Source organism: Anastrepha obliqua, chromosome 3 (assembly GCF_027943255.1).
Source record: "Anastrepha obliqua isolate idAnaObli1 chromosome 3, idAnaObli1_1.0, whole genome shotgun sequence".
Taxonomy (NCBI): Eukaryota; Metazoa; Arthropoda; class Insecta; order Diptera; family Tephritidae; genus Anastrepha; species Anastrepha obliqua.
The window spans coordinates 137,562,043-137,581,167 of record NC_072894.1 but is presented as its reverse complement, the minus strand read 5'-3'; the positions used below and the strand labels follow the sequence as shown (position 1 = coordinate 137,581,167).

The 19,125-nt window shown below is 37.5% G+C and overlaps 3 protein-coding genes across 4 annotated transcripts; 1 reads left to right on the top strand and 2 right to left on the bottom strand.

The window, feature by feature from the left end:
- Positions 1–1,186: 1,186 nt before the first annotated feature.
- On the bottom strand, positions 1,187–2,400 carry LOC129243059 (protein ARV1). 2 transcript variants are annotated; one of them, XM_054880149.1, is made up of 5 exons: positions 2,196–2,400; positions 2,003–2,122; positions 1,778–1,931; positions 1,570–1,641; positions 1,187–1,488 (listed from the first exon to the last, which is right to left on the bottom strand). In XM_054880149.1, the coding sequence occupies exons 1-5, from the start codon at positions 2,325–2,327 to the stop codon at positions 1,286–1,288; spliced, it is 681 nt and encodes a 226-aa protein (XP_054736124.1). In that variant the 5' UTR covers positions 2,328–2,400; the 3' UTR covers positions 1,187–1,285. The 2 variants fall into 2 exon arrangements, with proteins under 2 accessions (XP_054736124.1, XP_054736122.1); XM_054880147.1 differs by having other exon boundaries at positions 1,187–1,641.
- Positions 2,401–3,076: 676 nt separating this feature from the next.
- On the top strand, positions 3,077–4,128 carry LOC129241563 (cytosolic Fe-S cluster assembly factor NUBP2 homolog). The gene is made up of 3 exons (XM_054877961.1): positions 3,077–3,265; positions 3,322–3,764; positions 3,845–4,128. Exons 1-3 carry the CDS (start codon positions 3,155–3,157, stop codon positions 4,071–4,073), a joined length of 783 nt encoding a protein of 260 aa, XP_054733936.1. The 5' UTR covers positions 3,077–3,154; the 3' UTR covers positions 4,074–4,128.
- Positions 4,129–14,419: 10,291 nt separating this feature from the next.
- Positions 14,420–19,029, bottom strand: LOC129242255 (uncharacterized). Its single transcript, XM_054878813.1, has 3 exons — positions 18,997–19,029; positions 14,837–15,450; positions 14,420–14,774 (listed from the first exon to the last, which is right to left on the bottom strand). Exons 1-3 carry the CDS (start codon positions 19,027–19,029, stop codon positions 14,420–14,422), a joined length of 1,002 nt encoding a protein of 333 aa, XP_054734788.1.
- Positions 19,030–19,125: the final 96 nt, after the last annotated feature.

Sequence of the window (19,125 nt, the reverse complement as noted above, 5' to 3'; positions counted from 1 at the left end):
ATGTTTGATGATCGGTATCAAATTTCATTTTGGGCGCAATCACGCCTGAGTTTTGAGAACTTTATATATGTGCATAAACCAATATGTACTCTTTGTCTAGAAAACAAAACATAGGCATGTGCAACTTTTTCTTTTTAACAGATTTATGCTGCATTATGAATTATTATTATTTTTTGTTTTCAATCGCTCGGTTTGATTGGTCTAGGCTTGCCAATAACACACAACTGCCTTTAACAATATAACATACAAATAGCAACAACTACATGGTAAAGCATGTTACATATATCAAAAGCGCATCTGATATATATTATTGTAATTAAATATGGCTGGCAAAAACTTAAAAACGACAGAATTAAAAAAAAAAAAATGCTAGCTTTCATGTCCTTATTAATAGAAAACGATTTTTAATAATTCAAACTTGAACGTTTATTTCCATCTTTTTATAATGTGAAGTTAAGAGTTTTTATTTTCGGTATAATTTATTTAATTTTACGGCGGCCGCCGTAGTCGAATGGGTTGGTGCGTGATTACCATTGGCAATTCACAGAGAGAACGTCGGTTCGAATCTCGGTGAAACACCAAAATTAAGAAAGAAAAAAAAAAACATTTTTCTAATAGCGGTCGCCCCTCGGCAGGCAATGGCAAACCTCCGAGTGTATTTCTGCCATGAAAAAACTCCTCATAAAAATATCTGCCGTTCGGAGTCGGCTTAAAACTGTAGGTCCCTCCATTTGTGGAACAACATCAAGACGCACACCACAAATAGGAGGAGGAGCTCGGCCAAACACCCAAAAAGGGTGTACGCGCCAATTATATATATATATATATATATAATTTATAGATATTGAAAATTTATCACAAATTTCTTTGACCATTGGTAGGTTCTCTGTTTGATTGTAAATTAATATATTATGATTAACTACATATAATACATATTTAACTTACGCAATATGCATAGTATAAATTTACCTCCGATTTAGGTACTGCGAAGAAACAAATGTAATTGAATATATGTGGAATATTATTTTGTCAAATATATTCATATTCATATATATGTACTAGCGAGCATGTATGCATGTATTTACCCAAATACATATTTATGTATATCAGAAAAGTTGGTGGACCTAAAATGTATTATAAAAAGGCAAAACCAGCATCAATATAATTAGAAATAAAACACGAAATATTTGGAAAATAACTTAACTGATTATGTATGTACATATTTTACTGGGTATTTACTTTGGTGAATTACAAACATTTTCCCTTTAATTAATTATGATTCTATTCAAAAATAATATTCTAAGCACACAGAAATGTGACGCTTAAGATACTCTTTTGCTACAAAAGAGGGCAATATAATAAAAAATGCTTGCGTTTTTTTAAAGTAACCTACTATAGAATAAATATACACTAACGCTAATAGATGATGACCCAGCACAAGTACGTGATGTATGTTGGCGCCCAAATCTGTAGTATTTCCACGCCATACTATCAGTGGTAACAAGAACATTTTTGATAAATTAGCTATGGTGATGGCTTTCAGTAGAATTAGAGAAAATTTTCTAATACCAGTGCATTCAATTATTGATGGTCGTTGTGCCCAGGTCACAACCAACAAAAGTAATGTGATAATCAGGTAATCTAATAAGAATCAAAGTTAATAAGTATATTATAGCGAACTGACGTATATAAAGACGTTTTTCGTGTTCCAGTACTCAATTTCTAAGGAAATATTTACATATATGTGCCTATATTGCTTCCAATTTTATAGTCTTACCAATTAAATTTTGTAAGCAGCATATATAAAAACCCTTTTCGCTGATTATTGCATGGTGTAACGAATCCTGTTGGACACTTGCAATGCTTTCTTTTTGTCGCCATAAGGCGAAGGACTCGAGCAGCAGCAGAACGAGCGACAATTTCCAATTTAACTAAAATAGTTACAATACAAGATGTATTAATATTACAAATACTACTGTAAAGTATAGATTTTAATTATAACCTTGAAGCTCTGGTTATGTAGCATATGCCGGTAAGACTCCTGTGACAGCAACATCGCGTCCACCAAAATTATTATTGTGTCAAACTCGATATATTTGTCTGCTATTTTGTGACATTTTTCCTAAAGTTAGAGAACATCGCTATGTAAAGTTGTAAATAACGCACAAACATAAAAACTCTCAAAGTTTACATACACAATTGTTTGTTTTGATTGCGGTGTTGCTATATTTTCTATACAACTCGGCTATAGGATGACCACAATTAATGCAAATATATTTTATTTGTTGCTTTGAAGAGCAATTCTGTTGTACGGCTGATTTCCTCATTTTTTAAGTTTAATTAACATCTAAAATCGTTTTTTAGTTTAACCGAAATTTATTTAATCAATGTTATTAAACAGCTGATTTTGACTTGCGGCGAATTGCAGCATTTTGTTTTGTTACCTTATACGCGAGGAATAAGTGCGCAATTCGCCTAGCTCTTTGGAAAGAAATACCAGGGGGATGAAAAGTAACTCTAGAGTCTAGACATACAAATACGTGAACAAATTGATGTAAGCAAAATGTAAAAACCCCTAACTTTGGCAATAAGAAACACCGAGGCAGAAATCTTAGCAGTCTTGTAAAATCCCCTCTTTAAATTCGTCTTGAGGAAGATGTAACAGAGAAATTAGTAATTAAGGGATTAAACCCAAGGCGAATGGATGTACGGCGGCCGTTACCGAATAACTTGGTGTGTGATTACGATTCGGAGTACGTAGGTCCGAGTCTCCGTGCATGAAACACCAAAAGAAAGAAACAAGTTTTGTGGCAATGGTAATTCTTCCATAAAAAAGTTTCTTATAAAAAATATCTGCTGTTCGGGGTCGGCTGAAAGCTGTATGTCTCTCCATTTGCGGAACAACATCAAGACGCACACTACAAGTAGGAGGAGGAACTCGGCCAAACAGCTAACAGAAGTGTTAGTATTATTTATTTATATTTTACAAGAAAGATTTCATACATATTTTTACCCTAATCACATACCGCTTCTTATCAATAATATAGGATTAGCAACATTGAAATTTCTTTTGACAGCGCATTGTGATTATTTTTGTGGCGAAATACTTTGTCTTCTATTGCGGCTATAATTTATAAACGTTGTTGTTCTGAAAATGTTAGATAAAGTAAAACATGTTATATTGGTTTTATCTGGGAAAGGCGGTGTTGGTAAATCCACAGTTAGTACACAATTGGCACTAGCATTGCGAGAATTAGGATTTAAGGTGCTGTAGAGATAAAATTTGATTCCAGAACTACAACTTGCATATTTGCATTATAGGTGGGTCTTCTGGACATTGACTTATGTGGCCCAAGTGTGCCATACTTGCTTGGCTTAGAACAGAGCGATGTTTACCAATGTGATGAAGGTTGGGTGCCCATCTACACAGACGAAGATAAAACTCTTGCTGTTATGTCTATCGGATTTCTGTTGAAGAATCGTAATGATCCGGTGATTTGGCGTGGTCCCAAAAAAACAATGATGATACGTCAATTTTTAACCGACGTAAAATGGGATGAATTGGATTACTTGATTATAGATACGCCACCAGGCACTTCGGATGAACACATAACAGTGATGGAATGTATGCGTGATGTGAAGTGCGAAGGCGCAATTATGGTTACCACCCCACAAGGGGTAGCATTGGATGATGTGCGTAAAGAACTGACATTTTGTAGAAAAACAGGGGTGCATGTACTGGGTATTGTGGAAAATATGAGTGGGTATGTTGGAGCATTGCATTCTTACTTATTGTATTGAAAAGAATACTTTAAAATTTATATGATTATATTTTATTTTTCAGGTTTATATGTCCACATTGCAGCAAATGCACCAATATATTTTCGTCAGACGGGGGCGTTGAATTAGCTAAAAGAGCTGGTGTGCCGCACTTAGGCACATTACCCATTGATCCGCGTTTAAACGTATTAGTTGGTACAACTCGTTCCGTTCTAACTGAATTGCCGGATTCAAACACAGCAAACATATTCAAGTCAATAGCTAAACAAATTACAACCATCGGTTCATCTTAAGAAATATTACTGTAATATAGTGCTTTATGAAACATGTACATAAATTTAAAAGTAATTGGTAATTGTCATTTTATTTCGAGCAAAACTTGGTTATTTTCTTTATTATTTATCTTTAATGCAACGTTTAGTAAATAAGCTTGGTCATATAGAAAATTAATGACTTTGGGATAGGCAATTCAAAGATGATTGTTACAAGAAATTCAGTGTCGATTACCATGCGAATTACGAACAAATCGTTGTTTTCCCTATTTATATCGGAAATTTATCGAAATTCACTGTCAAAACCAAACGAAAGTGAACCAAACAAAGTAAACAAACGGTAAATAATAACCACAAAGTTATATTCTAATAATTGAAGCAAAAACAGAAATTGTTATCTAAATTATCTACTGAGTAACAGTTGTAGCTATTAAAGCAACTATGTACATCTTCTAAATACCGTGAAGTTATCATATTGGTACGTAAACCCTCTCTGCAGCTCCTGTACCATTTCAAATAGCCGACAGCCACACAACTTATTTCTTTTCTCGCTCCGTTCTTCTATAAGCGCCTTTTAACCAATCGGTTCCCATTTGTTAGCACTTTTTCTTTTTGTAGAATAAAATGAAAAGAATAAATTAATACAATGTTTGCTATAAAATAAAGCAAAAATCTTTTTCCAACTTAATTTTTTTTCTTTATCAATCAATACCAGACCAGCGGTTCCTCGGTCTGCCTTGGCCTTCACGCCCATTAACTTTCCTTTCAAGATTTTCTCCACGGTACAGTCAGCAGGCATATGGATCACATACCTAGCCATCTTATACGCTGCGCTTTAATAAAACGTACTGCTGCCTCCTTCTGAGCTAGATTGTTCTGTTCAGAGTTCAATCAAATTCTGTAGGTACCATAATCCATTCTCATTGGACCAAAGATCTTTCTTAAAATTTTTCTTTCCAGGCTGGCAATCTGCGGATAGTCATCAACCTTAAGAGTACATACCTCACAGCCATACGTTAGGATGGGTCGAATAAAGGTCTCGTACATAGTTAACTTTGATGTTTTAGACAAAAGTCAGGACTTGAACATGTTAAGGTGGGCGTAATACGCTTTATTGGCGGCGTTAATCATATCATATTTAAGTAGCTAGTGATATTATCCCTGGGTAGCTAGGGAAGTAGGATCTACTGCTTCAATGTTTTTGGATGAAAACCTTTTTTCCTTTAAAGGAAAACATTTTCTAGCCATATTAAATAAAGTGCGCTTGACTGATTGCTGAATAACTCTATGAAATGAAGTCAGCTCTATCACCATCTCCAACGCACTGTGACACAGGCTGGGATCGGTGTACAAGATTGATTGAATGCTTGCGCAGATGAAGCGACAATCTCTATACGCGCCATTTAAGAATTGCTGTGAGAGAAATCTCGATGTAAGGATCACAGAAGGTGGCATCTTCCAAAGCCGCTACTTTGTTCCTGGCAAATTTAACATTTGAGTAGTGTAATAAACAAATTTCGTATGCAAAATTATTTGTTTAAGAATCATTTAGTGAATAATTTGATTTTTAAATAAAAAAATAATATAAAATAAGTAGCTTGCTTTCCACCATGATGTGTTCTATAATTCTCTGATTTTATTCGTTTATTTTCTGTGTTGTTATCACGGTACTTGGAAAGGCGCAATCTTGAATAACTAGGTATAATATTGTAATGAGAACTATTTTACATTCGCATCTTTAAATTTATATTGAAACAGTCATAGCATTCAAGATTGTTTGACAATTCGATCAGTGTAATATGATCCTTATCAGCATTAATGCAACAGTGCGCATTCGAATTAAGAAAAGAGCAATTGACATTAGCTATTGCAGCCAACTTCAAATAGATATGTAAATTTTCACTCCTGCAAGAAAAAGTAACGCACCGCGTACATTGGCCAAACTTTTACAATTTTCCAGTAATATTTAAGAAAAATATAGATCTCATTCAGTGCGGGGTGATAGTTCGGTGATAAGATTTCCAGTGTATTTAACCAATTCATCGATGTTTATGTGCGGAAACTCGCGCGTAAACTTTGCATTGAAGCGGCAGAAAATCACCTACACCTACCTTTGACGCCATGTTTAATTTCTTGCAGCAGCGCTCCCAGTGAATAATTGTACGGGCGGGACGGGTTGACTGGGTGGCAAGCAGTGGAACGGTTTTACAGCCGATTTTGTGCGCTGTATGGAGTGGTGTACTGATTTAAAATGAAAAAATGTGTATAAATAGAACACAAAAATAAAGTAGTAGTAGAAGAATGTACATATGTACAGTATGTATATAAAACAGACAAAAGAAAATATGAGATTTCTCCAAACAAATGAAGTGGTAGTAACTCGTTAAAGATAAATACCAAAATAATTTATGCAACAAGAGAGCGGCGAGAGGGTTGCGTCTCTAAACGACTGCATAGAAAGGAAAATAAAATAAAAACATTTGCAAAAGTAACGACAGAAAAAACAACAATAATAAAAGATGCATGTAGATGCCTAAAAACTAGTCGTCAAAAACCAGCGAGCAGGTGTATTCATTCAGTAAGTTCCCAACTGGTAAGCCGAGCATCTTTAGTATATACATACATATATTATACATAAATGCGCTAATACTTTCTCCTAATATTTTTTATCATGATATTTTTGTATGTATTTATCATACATGGGTTTACCTTATACTCTTCGTAAAATATGTTGTCATTACCGTACAACATATCAATTATGAAGTTTAGGTGATAAATAGGTAGAGATTTGTTGGCAATAGACGCAAAGTAGTACATCGTTATCTTAAATTGAAACTGTTAATGAGAAAAAAAAATGTAAAGCTACGAGATGTAAACAATTTTTAAATAAAATAATAGTACATACATTTCTATACATACGAGTACAGTGCGTTTAATAACTGAATATAGCACAAGGGCTTATTCACAAGTTTTGGCAATTTTTTTGTTTCTTATTTTTTCTTATCTTTTTTTAGGAAAAGACAGTTCGTTCTCCTACAAAAACCACATAAATTCACGGTCAAACTTTGTGAAAATTAAAAAAAATAACAAATTTTCATCAAAATTCCAAACCTTGTGAAAATTATAAGGCTGGAATTTAGAACAATGTATATTTTTGAATTTCTGGCAAACTATAATGTTTTTTTTTTAATGAAACTTGGTGGAGATGTTAGTGTGGTGTTAAGGAACACTCTTTATAACTTTAAATTATTCGGGAAATAATAATTTTGGGGAAATCCCCATTTGTTCTCCCGCCCCTTTTAAAAAAAGGGGTATAAGGGGGGGGGGGGGGGGGTAGAGGGGTGTATCCCCATCTTAAAACTGAAAACAGAACCTACCGGAGGCTTATAGTTTTTAAGTTATTTGAGTTTAAAAATTGTAAAATTGACCAAGAATCCTCCTATTTTGGTTACTACAACCAGCCGAAGTGCTGCCAGACATCGTATAAATAAACAATTTTAGAAGATAATAAATGACTAGAAATACAAAATTTTACAAATTATTTCTATATTATATACGTCTATTCATATATATATATATATATATATATATATAGGTATATTTATGGATATATGTATATATTTATCTACATATATATATATATTAATGCTTGATTTTCAGTAAAGTATGTTTGATTGTATGCATTTTGAATATATGATATATATATTTTTAATTCCAAATTTTCACTATATTATGAATATATGATATATATATATATTTAAAAAAAAGAAAAAAAAGCGCCGCAGGCGAAAATTTGGAATAAAAAATCGCGCGATTTTTAATTCCAAATTTTCCCTATATTATGAATATATGATATATATATATACATATATATATTTAAAAAAAAAAAGAAAAAAAAGCGCCGCAGGCGAAAATTTGGAATAAAAAATGGCGCGATTTTTAATTCCAAATTTTGACTATATTATACATATATATATTTAAAAAAAAAGAAAAAAAGCGCCGCAGGCGAAAATTTGGAATAAAAAATCGCGCGATTTTTAATTCCAAATTTTCACTATATTATACATATACATATATATTTTAAAAAAAAAAGAAAAAAAAGCGCCGCAGGCGAAAATTTGGAATAAAAAATCGCGCGATTTTTAATTCCAAATTTTCCCTATATTATGAATATATTATATATGTTGTTGTTGTTGTTGTTGTTGAGGTGGTTGAACATTTCTTAGCTGAAACGCTCCTAATTAGTGACCAGCACCGTTTTAATACCACTACCTCGTGAAATGATGAGTTTTTTTTTTTTTTTTTTTTTTTTTTTTTTTTTTTTTTTTTTTTTTTTTTTTTTTTTTTTTTTTTTTTTTTTTTTTTGGTGTTTCCGAGTCAGATCCATTTAGTGAGGTCCAAGTATAGGAGCAAAACCTTTATCTCGATGACTGAGATCTCCTTAATTTGCTGCAGAAAAGGCTTACCGAAGGATCGGAGTCGTGCCCTTTTATGACGGCCATGTGTTTTTTGTTGTGATACATGTAGGTATTTGCTTCCATCTTCTTTCGGCTAAAGCATGATAGTGTGAAGCAATAGATGCTTTTAGTGTGTTCAGTGGGGTGGAAACTGCCACCGCCTCTGCTATGTCTAGTGTTGAGCCCTTTCTTGCTAGCTCATCCGCTATCTCATTGCCTCGTATGTTCCTATGACCGGGAACCCATATCAGGGTAATTTCAAGCCAATGGCTGAGCAGTTTCAGCTTCTCTCTACACTGTAGGACCAGTTTGGATGAAATGTAGTTGGATTCTAAGGCCTTAATAGCTGCTTGACTGTCTGAGAAGATAGCTACTCTTGCACCAACTACCTTGTAGAGTTCTAGGGATTTGCATGCTTCTCTGATCGCTAAAAGTTCTGCCTGGAACACGCTGGCATAATCAGGAAGACGAATTGATTGAGATAGGTTGAGTGGCTCCGAATGGAAGACAGCTCCCACACCACAGTTCATCTTAGAACCATCGGTATAAATTTCGATGTCGTGTCTTCCAATCACCTCTCCTTTGCTCCACTCGGCTCTCGGTGGAAAACGTACCGTAAAGCCTTTCTTGAAGTTTAGGTCGGGGACTGTGCAGTCTGATCCGTTTTTGAGCAGCGGGGGTCCCTGTAGGAGGATCTTACTGTGACCGTACGGCCTTGTTGTCCAGCTTCCTATGTCTCTGAGTCTCACCGCGCTGCAAGTAGCTATTGTTTTAATGTGTAAATCTAATGGCAATAGATGTGTTAGTACATTGAGCGCTTCAGTAGGACTGGTGCTAAGCGCTCCTGTAGTGTTGTTGTTGTTTTTAACAGCGTAGTTAGCGCTCCTGGTTTGGTTAGCGTGAGGCTGACGCCGTTTAGTTTTGGGAGATTAAAGTTTGGCACCTTGGTTTTCTTGGTGAATAGCATCAGTTCCGTTTTACCCGGGTTTACACTTAAACCACAGTCCGTGGCCCAATTGCTGAGTAATACCAGAGCTCCTTCCATAATCTCACTGATTGTGGTTGGAAACATTCCTGAAACCATAAGCACTATGTCGTCCGCGTACGCCACCACTTTAATTCCTTTTTGGTTAAATTTGGTGAGGATGTTGTTGGCGACTAGTAACCATAGCAGAGGGGATAATACTCCTCCCTGAGGGGTTCCCCTGTTGACAGAGCGTTTTATCGTGCTGCTGCCTACCACTACCTCGTGAAATGATGAGTTTTTTTTTTTTTTTTTTTTTTTTTTTTTTTTTTTTTTTTTTTTTTTTTTTTTTTTTTTTTTTTTTTTTTTGGTGTTTCCGAGTCAGATCCATTTAGTGAGGTCCAAGTATAGGAGCAAAACCTTTATCTCGATGACTGAGATCTCCTTAATTTGCTGCAGAAAAGGCTTACCGAAGGATCGGAGTCGTGCCCTTTTATGACGGCCATGTGTTTTTTGTTGTGATACATGTAGGTATTTGCTTCCATCTTCTTTCGGCTAAAGCATGATAGTGTGAAGCAATAGATGCTTTTAGTGTGTTCAGTGGGGTGGAAACTGCCACCGCCTCTGCTATGTCTAGTGTTGAGCCCTTTCTTGCTAGCTCATCCGCTATCTCATTGCCTCGTATGTTCCTATGACCGGGAACCCATATCAGGGTAATTTCAAGCCAATGGCTGAGCAGTTTCAGCTTCTCTCTACACTGTAGGACCAGTTTGGATGAAATGTAGTTGGATTCTAAGGCCTTAATAGCTGCTTGACTGTCTGAGAAGATAGCTACTCTTGCACCAACTACCTTGTAGAGTTCTAGGGATTTGCATGCTTCTCTGATCGCTAAAAGTTCTGCCTGGAACACGCTGGCATAATCAGGAAGACGAATTGATTGAGATAGGTTGAGTGGCTCCGAATGGAAGACAGCTCCCACACCACAGTTCATCTTAGAACCATCGGTATAAATTTCGATGTCGTGTCTTCCAATCACCTCTCCTTTGCTCCACTCGGCTCTCGGTGGAAAACGTACCATAAAGCCTTTCTTGAAGTTTAGGTCGGGGACTGTGTAGTCTGATCCGTTTTTGAGCAGCGGGGGTCCCTGTAGGAGGATCTTACTGTGACCGTACGGCCTTGTTGTCCAGCTTCCTATGTCTCTGAGTCTCACCGCGCTGCAAGTAGCTATTGTTTTAATGTGTAAATCTAATGGCAATAGATGTGTTAGTACATTGAGCGCTTCAGTAGGACTGGTGCTAAGCGCTCCTGTAGTGTTGTTGTTGTTTTTAACAGCGTAGTTAGCGCTCCTGGTTTGGTTAGCGTGAGGCTGACGCCGTTTAGTTTTGGGAGATTAAAGTTTGGCACCTTGGTTTTCTTGGTGAATAGCATCAGTTCCGTTTTACCCGGGTTTACACTTAAACCACAGTCCGTGGCCCAATTGCTGAGTAATACCAGAGCTCCTTCCATAATCTCACTGATTGTGGTTGGAAACATTCCTGAAACCATAAGCACTATGTCGTCCGCGTACGCCACCACTTTAATTCCTTTTTGGTTAAATTTGGTGAGGATGTTGTTGGCGACTAGTAACCATAGCAGAGGGGATAATACTCCTCCCTGAGGGGTTCCCCTGTTGACAGAGCGTTTTATCGTGCTGCTGCCTACCACTACCTCGTGAAATGATGAGTTTTTTTTTTTTTTTTTTTTTTTTTTTTTTTTTTTTTTTTTTTTTTTTTTTTGGTGTTTCCGAGTCAGATCCATTTAGTGAGGTCCAAGTATAGGAGCAAAACCTTTATCTCGATGACTGAGATCTCCTTAATTTGCTGCAGAAAAGGCTTACCGAAGGATCGGAGTCGTGCCCTTTTATGACGGCCATGTGTTTTTTGTTGTGATACATGTAGGTATTTGCTTCCATCTTCTTTCGGCTAAAGCATGATAGTGTGAAGCAATAGATGCTTTTAGTGTGTTCAGTGGGGTGGAAACTGCCACCGCCTCTGCTATGTCTAGTGTTGAGCCCTTTCTTGCTAGCTCATCCGCTATCTCATTGCCTCGTATGTTCCTATGACCGGGAACCCATATCAGGGTAATTTCAAGCCAATGGCTGAGCAGTTTCAGCTTCTCTCTACACTGTAGGACCAGTTTGGATGAAATGTAGTTGGATTCTAAGGCCTTAATAGCTGCTTGACTGTCTGAGAAGATAGCTACTCTTGCACCAACTACCTTGTAGAGTTCTAGGGATTTGCATGCTTCTCTGATCGCTAAAAGTTCTGCCTGGAACACGCTGGCATAATCAGGAAGACGAATTGATTGAGATAGGTTGAGTGGCTCCGAATGGAAGACAGCTCCCACACCACAGTTCATCTTAGAACCATCGGTATAAATTTCGATGTCGTGTCTTCCAATCACCTCTCCTTTGCTCCACTCGGCTCTCGGTGGAAAACGTACCGTAAAGCCTTTCTTGAAGTTTAGGTCGGGGACTGTGTAGTCTGATCCGTTTTTGAGCAGCGGGGGTCCCTGTAGGAGGATCTTACTGTGACCGTACGGCCTTGTTGTCCAGCTTCCTATGTCTCTGAGTCTCACCGCGCTGCAAGTAGCTATTGTTTTAATGTGTAAATCTAATGGCAATAGATGTGTTAGTACATTGAGCGCTTCAGTAGGACTGGTGCTAAGCGCTCCTGTAGTGTTGTTGTTGTTTTTAACAGCGTAGTTAGCGCTCCTGGTTTGGTTAGCGTGAGGCTGACGCCGTTTAGTTTTGGGAGATTAAAGTTTGGCACCTTGGTTTTCTTGGTGAATAGCATCAGTTCCGTTTTACCCGGGTTTACACTTAAACCACAGTCCGTGGCCCAATTGCTGAGTAATACCAGAGCTCCTTCCATAATCTCACTGATTGTGGTTGGAAACATTCCTGAAACCATAAGCACTATGTCGTCCGCGTACGCCACCACTTTAATTCCTTTTTGGTTAAATTTGGTGAGGATGTTGTTGGCGACTAGTAACCATAGCAGAGGGGATAATACTCCTCCCTGAGGGGTTCCCCTGTTGACAGAGCGTTTTATCGTGCTGCTGCCTACCTCACCGATGATTATTCTAGTTTTGAGCATATTCTCTATCCATTTGTTGAGACCCATGTCTATGCCTAACATGTTAAGAGCCTCAATTATAGATCTTGTGGTAACATTGTTGAAGGCCCCCTCTATGTCGAGAAAAGCGACTAGTGAGTATTGCTTGTATTCTATGCTCTTCTCAATCTCACTTACAACCTCATGAAGAGCTGTCTCTGTGGATTTTCCTTTGAGATAGGCATGTTGAGATGGTGAAATCGTTGAGTTTGTAATCTTTTCCCTGAGATATACATCCAACAATCGCTCGAGAGTTTTGAGGATGAAGGAGGATAAGCTGATGGGTCTGAAATCTTTCGCTGTATCATGACCGCGTCTACCAGCTTTAGGGATAAAGATTACCTTAACCCTCCTCCAGCTTTTTGGTATGTGCCCCAGCGTAAGGCTTTTCCTGAAAAAGACCTCCAGCCAAGGAATCGTCGTTTCTCGAGTGTTCCACAGCATGGCTGGGAATATCCCATCTGGACCGGCTGCCTTATATGGTTCAAAGTTTTTTATCGCCCATAATATTCTATCTTGGGATACGATGTGGTTGATTATAATGGGTGATATTTTGGATGTTTGAACACTGTCAGTATTGTTCTCAATGTATTCTGTGTTGCCTGGGAAGTGTGTATTTATAAGATGTTCTAGTGTGTCGGCCGATGATTTTGTCCACTCTCCGGTGTCTTTCTTCAAGAAGGAAGGGCAGGAGTGTTCCTTGGATAAAAGCTTGCCTAGTCTGGCCGTATCTTTGGTTGATTCTATGGAACTACAAAAATCTCTCCAAGCCTCTGTCCGAGCCTCTTTGATTGCTTTCTTGTATTCCCTAAGGCAGTCTTTGTAGGGTTTGAAGTATTTGTGTTTGTAGCAGATGTTGAAGATTTCTCTTGTCATTTTCCTGAGTTGACTTAGATCTTCATTCCACCAGGTAGGATAAGTTGTTTTACCATATGTGGCAGGGCATGAGGCTTCAAGTCCTTTCGTCAAGGAAGTTTCGAAAGCTCTTACTTTCTCATCTAGGTCTTCCCTTGACGTTATGGTTCTGTTTAGGTGTTGAAGTTTAGACTGGGCCACTCTACGGAATGTGTGCCAGTTTGTTCTTCTAGGATTTCTATATGGGAGAGGTTTCTCAAGCTTGAGATTAATATCGAAGAGAATCCAGCTGTGGTCCGAGAAGGATCTCTTGTCGGATACCCTCCAATTTGTGACTATTTGGGAGTTATTGTTTGTGCATAGGGTAACGTTTAAGACCTCTTCCCAGCCAGGAAAGTTTGCCGAGCTCGGAAAAGTGAAGGTTGGGGTGGTCCCTACATTACATATGTCTAGGTTGGTGTTTAATAGGAATTCAAAAAGTGACTCACCTCTTTCATTCGTCTCTGAACTGCCCCAGAGCTCATTTCTATATTAGCGTTTGCGTCACAGCCCATCAATAGTTTGTCTGTGCTGCTTAGTGTTGTCAGGAAACGAGCCACTTCGTCTGGCGGCGCCGATTTCTCGTGTGGCATGTACACCGATGCCAGGTATATCACCGATTTCTGCAGCTCCACTTTCACCACCATAAAATCAGGAGTACTAAAATTAGAACACAGAAAAGCTTTTAGGTGTTTTTTGGTGATTATGCATGACCGTGGCTTACCGTCTGCTTTGTTGTAGAAAATGTTGATGCTCTTGTTGTTTTGGAACCCCTTAACCTCGTTGTCTCTGACCCAGGGCTCCTGTATGAAACCGATGTCGATGTCCCCTTCCCTGAGGAAGACATCCAAGTTCTCTGTAGCACATTTCGAGTGCTGCAGATTCACCTGTATGGCTCTAGGCATCGGATTTATTGTCGTCTTCAGCTAGGTCCAGCTTTTCTAGCCTTTCCAGCTGTATGTTGTTGTCGACCTCGTCTGGGTCTTCCTCATTTGCATTGCTGTCTGCTTTGAAAATTTTCAGTTTGGCCTTTCTTAGACCAAACCGCATTTTGTTGTCTTGTTGTTTTAGTATTGGCAGGCACTCATCGTTGATCTGCAGAACGAATGACATGCTGCTCTTTTGCGGTTTTTCTGCCTTCACGATTGCCCAGTCGTCCATCGGCACCGCAGGGTTGTGTGACTTGAGGCATTTCAGCACTTCTGCACCGCTCAAGTCCATCACTGGTAGCCAAATGCGAGCGCGAGGATGTCTTTGGCCGGAATTAGCTTAAGTTTTAAGCCTTCCAGTGTGCTGCTGATCTCAGCAACACACCTTTCTAGGACAACCCTTGACCAGTCGTCGTCGCACTTGATGACCCTGCAGCCGCGAAGTACTCCTGCAGAATCGAAGGAAGGGAGAAATCCGCCCTGTGCTCCAACCACATGCTTGTCTAGCACGAGCTTGGACAGTTTGGCCTCCACTTGCCCCCACTTCTGCAGGACCACTTTGCCACTATTTGTGGTTTCATCGATTAGTGCATAGAGGAGGTTATCCTTAACCACCTCACTGAACGGTCGTTGTTTCGTTTCTTCGATGCTGCTGGACACCTTAGGTCTCTTCGGTGCCTGATCGATCACGTCCTGTGACCTGTTTCTCTTCAACGCATCGCCTTTTTTCCTGTCGTCTTCTTTAGGTTTTTTGGATAAGAAGTCTTTGTACTCCTTAACCACCTGCTGGTATTTTAATTTGTCAGCCGCGTCGCGCTCGTCAGTCGCTCCAGCGAGTTCATTTTTGGCAATCTTGCTTAGAATGAACCTCGCCTTCGTGTAGCGAGATTTCATGAGAGCACCCTCGGATTTGTGCTTTTTAGCGACCTGACTCTCTCTCTGAGTGCCGTCTGCCGCCTTTTTCGATGCTTGTGGTAGAACTGTTTGTTGTTGTTGTTGCTTGTTATTATTATATTATATTAAATATCTATATATAAAAAAGAATAATTAAAACATTTTGCGTAAAACTTTTTTCTGCGTAGGCGGCCTACGGCCGCACTTCAAAAAAATAACCCTTAATAGTGCAACACCGTCTCCGCTGCACATAGGAGTTTTACGTGAAGCGGAACTGAATTTCGAAAATCATATCGATATTGTATTTATATATATTTATGAACTCAATATATACACCTTAGAGGTTGTAAACCCCCATTCCTTCATTATTCTAACAGAAAAGAGTGTGTGGAAATTATGTTCCTATGTTGCTTCGTTTTCAATCGCATTCTATTATTTTTTTTATTTTTTGCTTCTGGCAGCACTCCATTCAGCCATGCTTTTCAGTTATTGTAAATTTAGCTGGCATATTTGGAGTTAGCAACTTAAAAATGCAATATAAATGGTTAATTTGTGGTATAAATAAATAAAAAGAGTTAAAAACGTATGTGTATGTTAATATAGTTTCAATATTTATTAAAATAAATGTGATAAATGCACTTATTCTATCAAAATTTGGTGAAGATAAAAGACAAACTTTATCAACAAATAACTTAAAAACTATTATTAACAGAATAGTGTTGGTGCTAGTTTTAGCAAAATAAGCACGAAGTGAACATCTCCTGTGAATTTCATTGAAAAATTCGTAATATTTCTCTCAAAACAAGTGATGGGAGAACACATGGGGTCGGAGCCATAATTTTTAATTATTTACATTCAAAATGCCCTCGGGAACTTCACTATAATTTGCCACATTACACTCTATATTTTTTAACATTTCACTAAAATTCACCCAATATACACTCACACGCGTGTTTTTACCGATTTTTATGCTAATATTCTAATTATATCTATTAAAATTAAATGCAAATTCATTTGCCTATGCAATCACATTCCAATTTTAAGCGCGAATAAGAAGAAGATTGGAATGACAACAGTATGGTGTTGCCGGATGCCTGCAAATGAAAACAAAAAATAAGTTCTGGAGTTTAGTGTTAATCATGGTTTTAACACGGAAAGGAGTTTTACGCAAAAATACTGTGCATTGCGTAGCCGGAGTTGGACTGATGAGGGTTATTTTTTTGAAGCGCGGCCAAAGGCCGCCCACGCGAAAAGGAATTCTACGCAAATATACTGTGGATTGCGTAGCCGGAATTGGACTGATGAGGGTTATTTTTTTGAAGCGCGGCCAAAGGCCGCCCACGCGAAAAGGAGTTCTACGCAAAAATACTCTGAATTGCGTAGCCGGCGTTGGACTGATGAGGGTTATTTTTTTGAAGCGCGGCCGAAGGCCGCCCACGGAAAAGGAGTTCTACGCAAAAATACTGTGGATTGCGTAGCCGGAGTTGGACTGATGAGGGTTATTTTTTTGAAGCGCCCACGCGATAAGAAGTTCTACGAAAAAATACTGTGTTAATTAATTTAATTTAATTTTAATTACTTTATTATTTTTTGTGATACCCTTAATATCATTGTTTTTAAGTTTAAATAAGTTGTATGTTTTTATTTTCAAAATTATTTCTCAACTTTAAATTACACCAAAAAATACTGCAGTTTTACAATGAACCTTCCACTGAACATCCCTGCGTGCGAACTTCGTTTTCATTTCAGGTGTATGGCAACACCAACTTTTCGCTAAATTAGAGAACTTTATCATTAAATTACTTAAAAACTATAAGCCTCCGGCAGGTTCCGTTTTCAGTTTTAAGATGGAGATACACCCCTCTATCACTCCCTTTTTACCGTTTTTTCCAAAGCGATATACATTATACTAAAGTTTTTCCAATTAAAAAACCAATTTTCACCAAAAATTCAAACTTTGTGAAAATGAAAAAAAAACTAATTTTCATCAAAATTTCAAACTTTATATCAGATATTTTAGAAAAATTTCCAGTTAAATATTAATATTCCATTGATTTTTGGTATAAATCAACTCGATTTTTGAGCTTTTTATTCTACCCATCATAGCGGCACTTTAAAATTAAAAGGATATGTTGTTTTTCATCTTTAGGTTACCTACGACTTTGCTTAAATATTGGCAAAGACGCGGTGCGGTGTGGTTGAGCAGATCTTAAAATTTAACTTCAAACTCGATTTCAGTCGCTGTTGTACAATTTTCATCGAGATAACCACCCTCTTTTCCTCGTGCAAAAGTGAATAACAAGGATAAATATTGTGCTTAGTCCCTTGTAGCAGTTCCTATTCAGGTCTTGTGAAATCAAATTTAACAAATAATAGAAGCGTTTCTATAGATGTATATTTTTTTGACAGGATTTTTTAATCAATCTCAGTAAGTTTTCTCGATTTCTTAGTCCAAGTATGGGATGCGGGCAAATCTGTCATAATTTTTGACGTGTCAGCATTTCCAGAAGTGCTTTCCTTCACACGTGTTGCGTAAGACAATTCCTCAACAACTACCTTATTTCGTAAGTCTTGTTCTTCTCTGTTTGTTTTGGTCTCTTAATTCGTTGAAATGTTTTAATGGTCACCCGGCTTCCGTGTTACTGACCATGCAGGTAATTCTAATGGAGTTTTGAGTCATTTGTTGTTGTTTTGCGTAAACCGTGCTTCAATGTTAATGATGCTCACACTCACCAACAACGATCTACGATACTATGGAACGGAACGGTGGTGAGAATTTTATTTATTTACAAGGGGCTCTAATTAGTTTCATGGTGTTAGCTGATACGGGCGTATGTTTACGTTGGTGAGTGTGAGAACCAATAGACCAATAAAATTTAACTTTGGTCTTGAAATACCTTAATGAACACCTCATCTCATTAATTTCCTCTTTGAGACAAGAGCCAAGCTTCCCAACTCGGTTCTCCATTATAGCGAAATTTTCTTCCTTTTTTAACATAAAATTCTTTCAAAATATCTTATAATTTACGTCGGGTCAGCCGCATAATAGTTTTAAAGCAAAGTAAAAGTAATACAATTGAGAAATCAATAAAAATGCACAACCATACTTTTGGAACAGCAAAAAAATTGTAGATAGTAGGCTATAATTTAATTATACATATATATATTCGTCATTCAAATATTATGAGTAAACAAAAAGTTTCACTTGTTGTTGTTGTTCAGCAAAAACATTACCCAGACAGTTTCACTTCACAAGGTCTGACACTTATTGCGAACCCCTACTATTTGACAAATTTTAGTTAAAAAGGTATAACTGTGAATCAGCTTGGGATTAAAATTTGTGTAAAATTTCTTAACATGAAACAAAGAAAGGAGTGTCCGAAGGGACAGTTAATGAGAACACATTGAGGAAATCAAAAATCGTCCAGAAAAAAGGCGTACGGTTAGAACAATGTCTAGGTTCCGATGGACGTATGCTGGTAACACTCGAGGGTCTACTATTTGATGAACCCTTTATCTATCTTCATGGGATTGGACATACTTTCTGATTTTTACTTATGATATTGCATACAAATATTCCTATAAGCGTCGCGGAAGAGCTTCCAAATCTGTTCCCGGTGGGGTCTTTTAGCGGAATAAGTTATCACAAACCGGCGACACTTTAATAATTATAAACATCACCATTTTAGTATATTCTGATTGTTAGTGCCTATTCTTCTAATAATAGTTACATACATTTTATATTTATTAAGAAACACAGAATAGTAAAGGAGCAAAAAT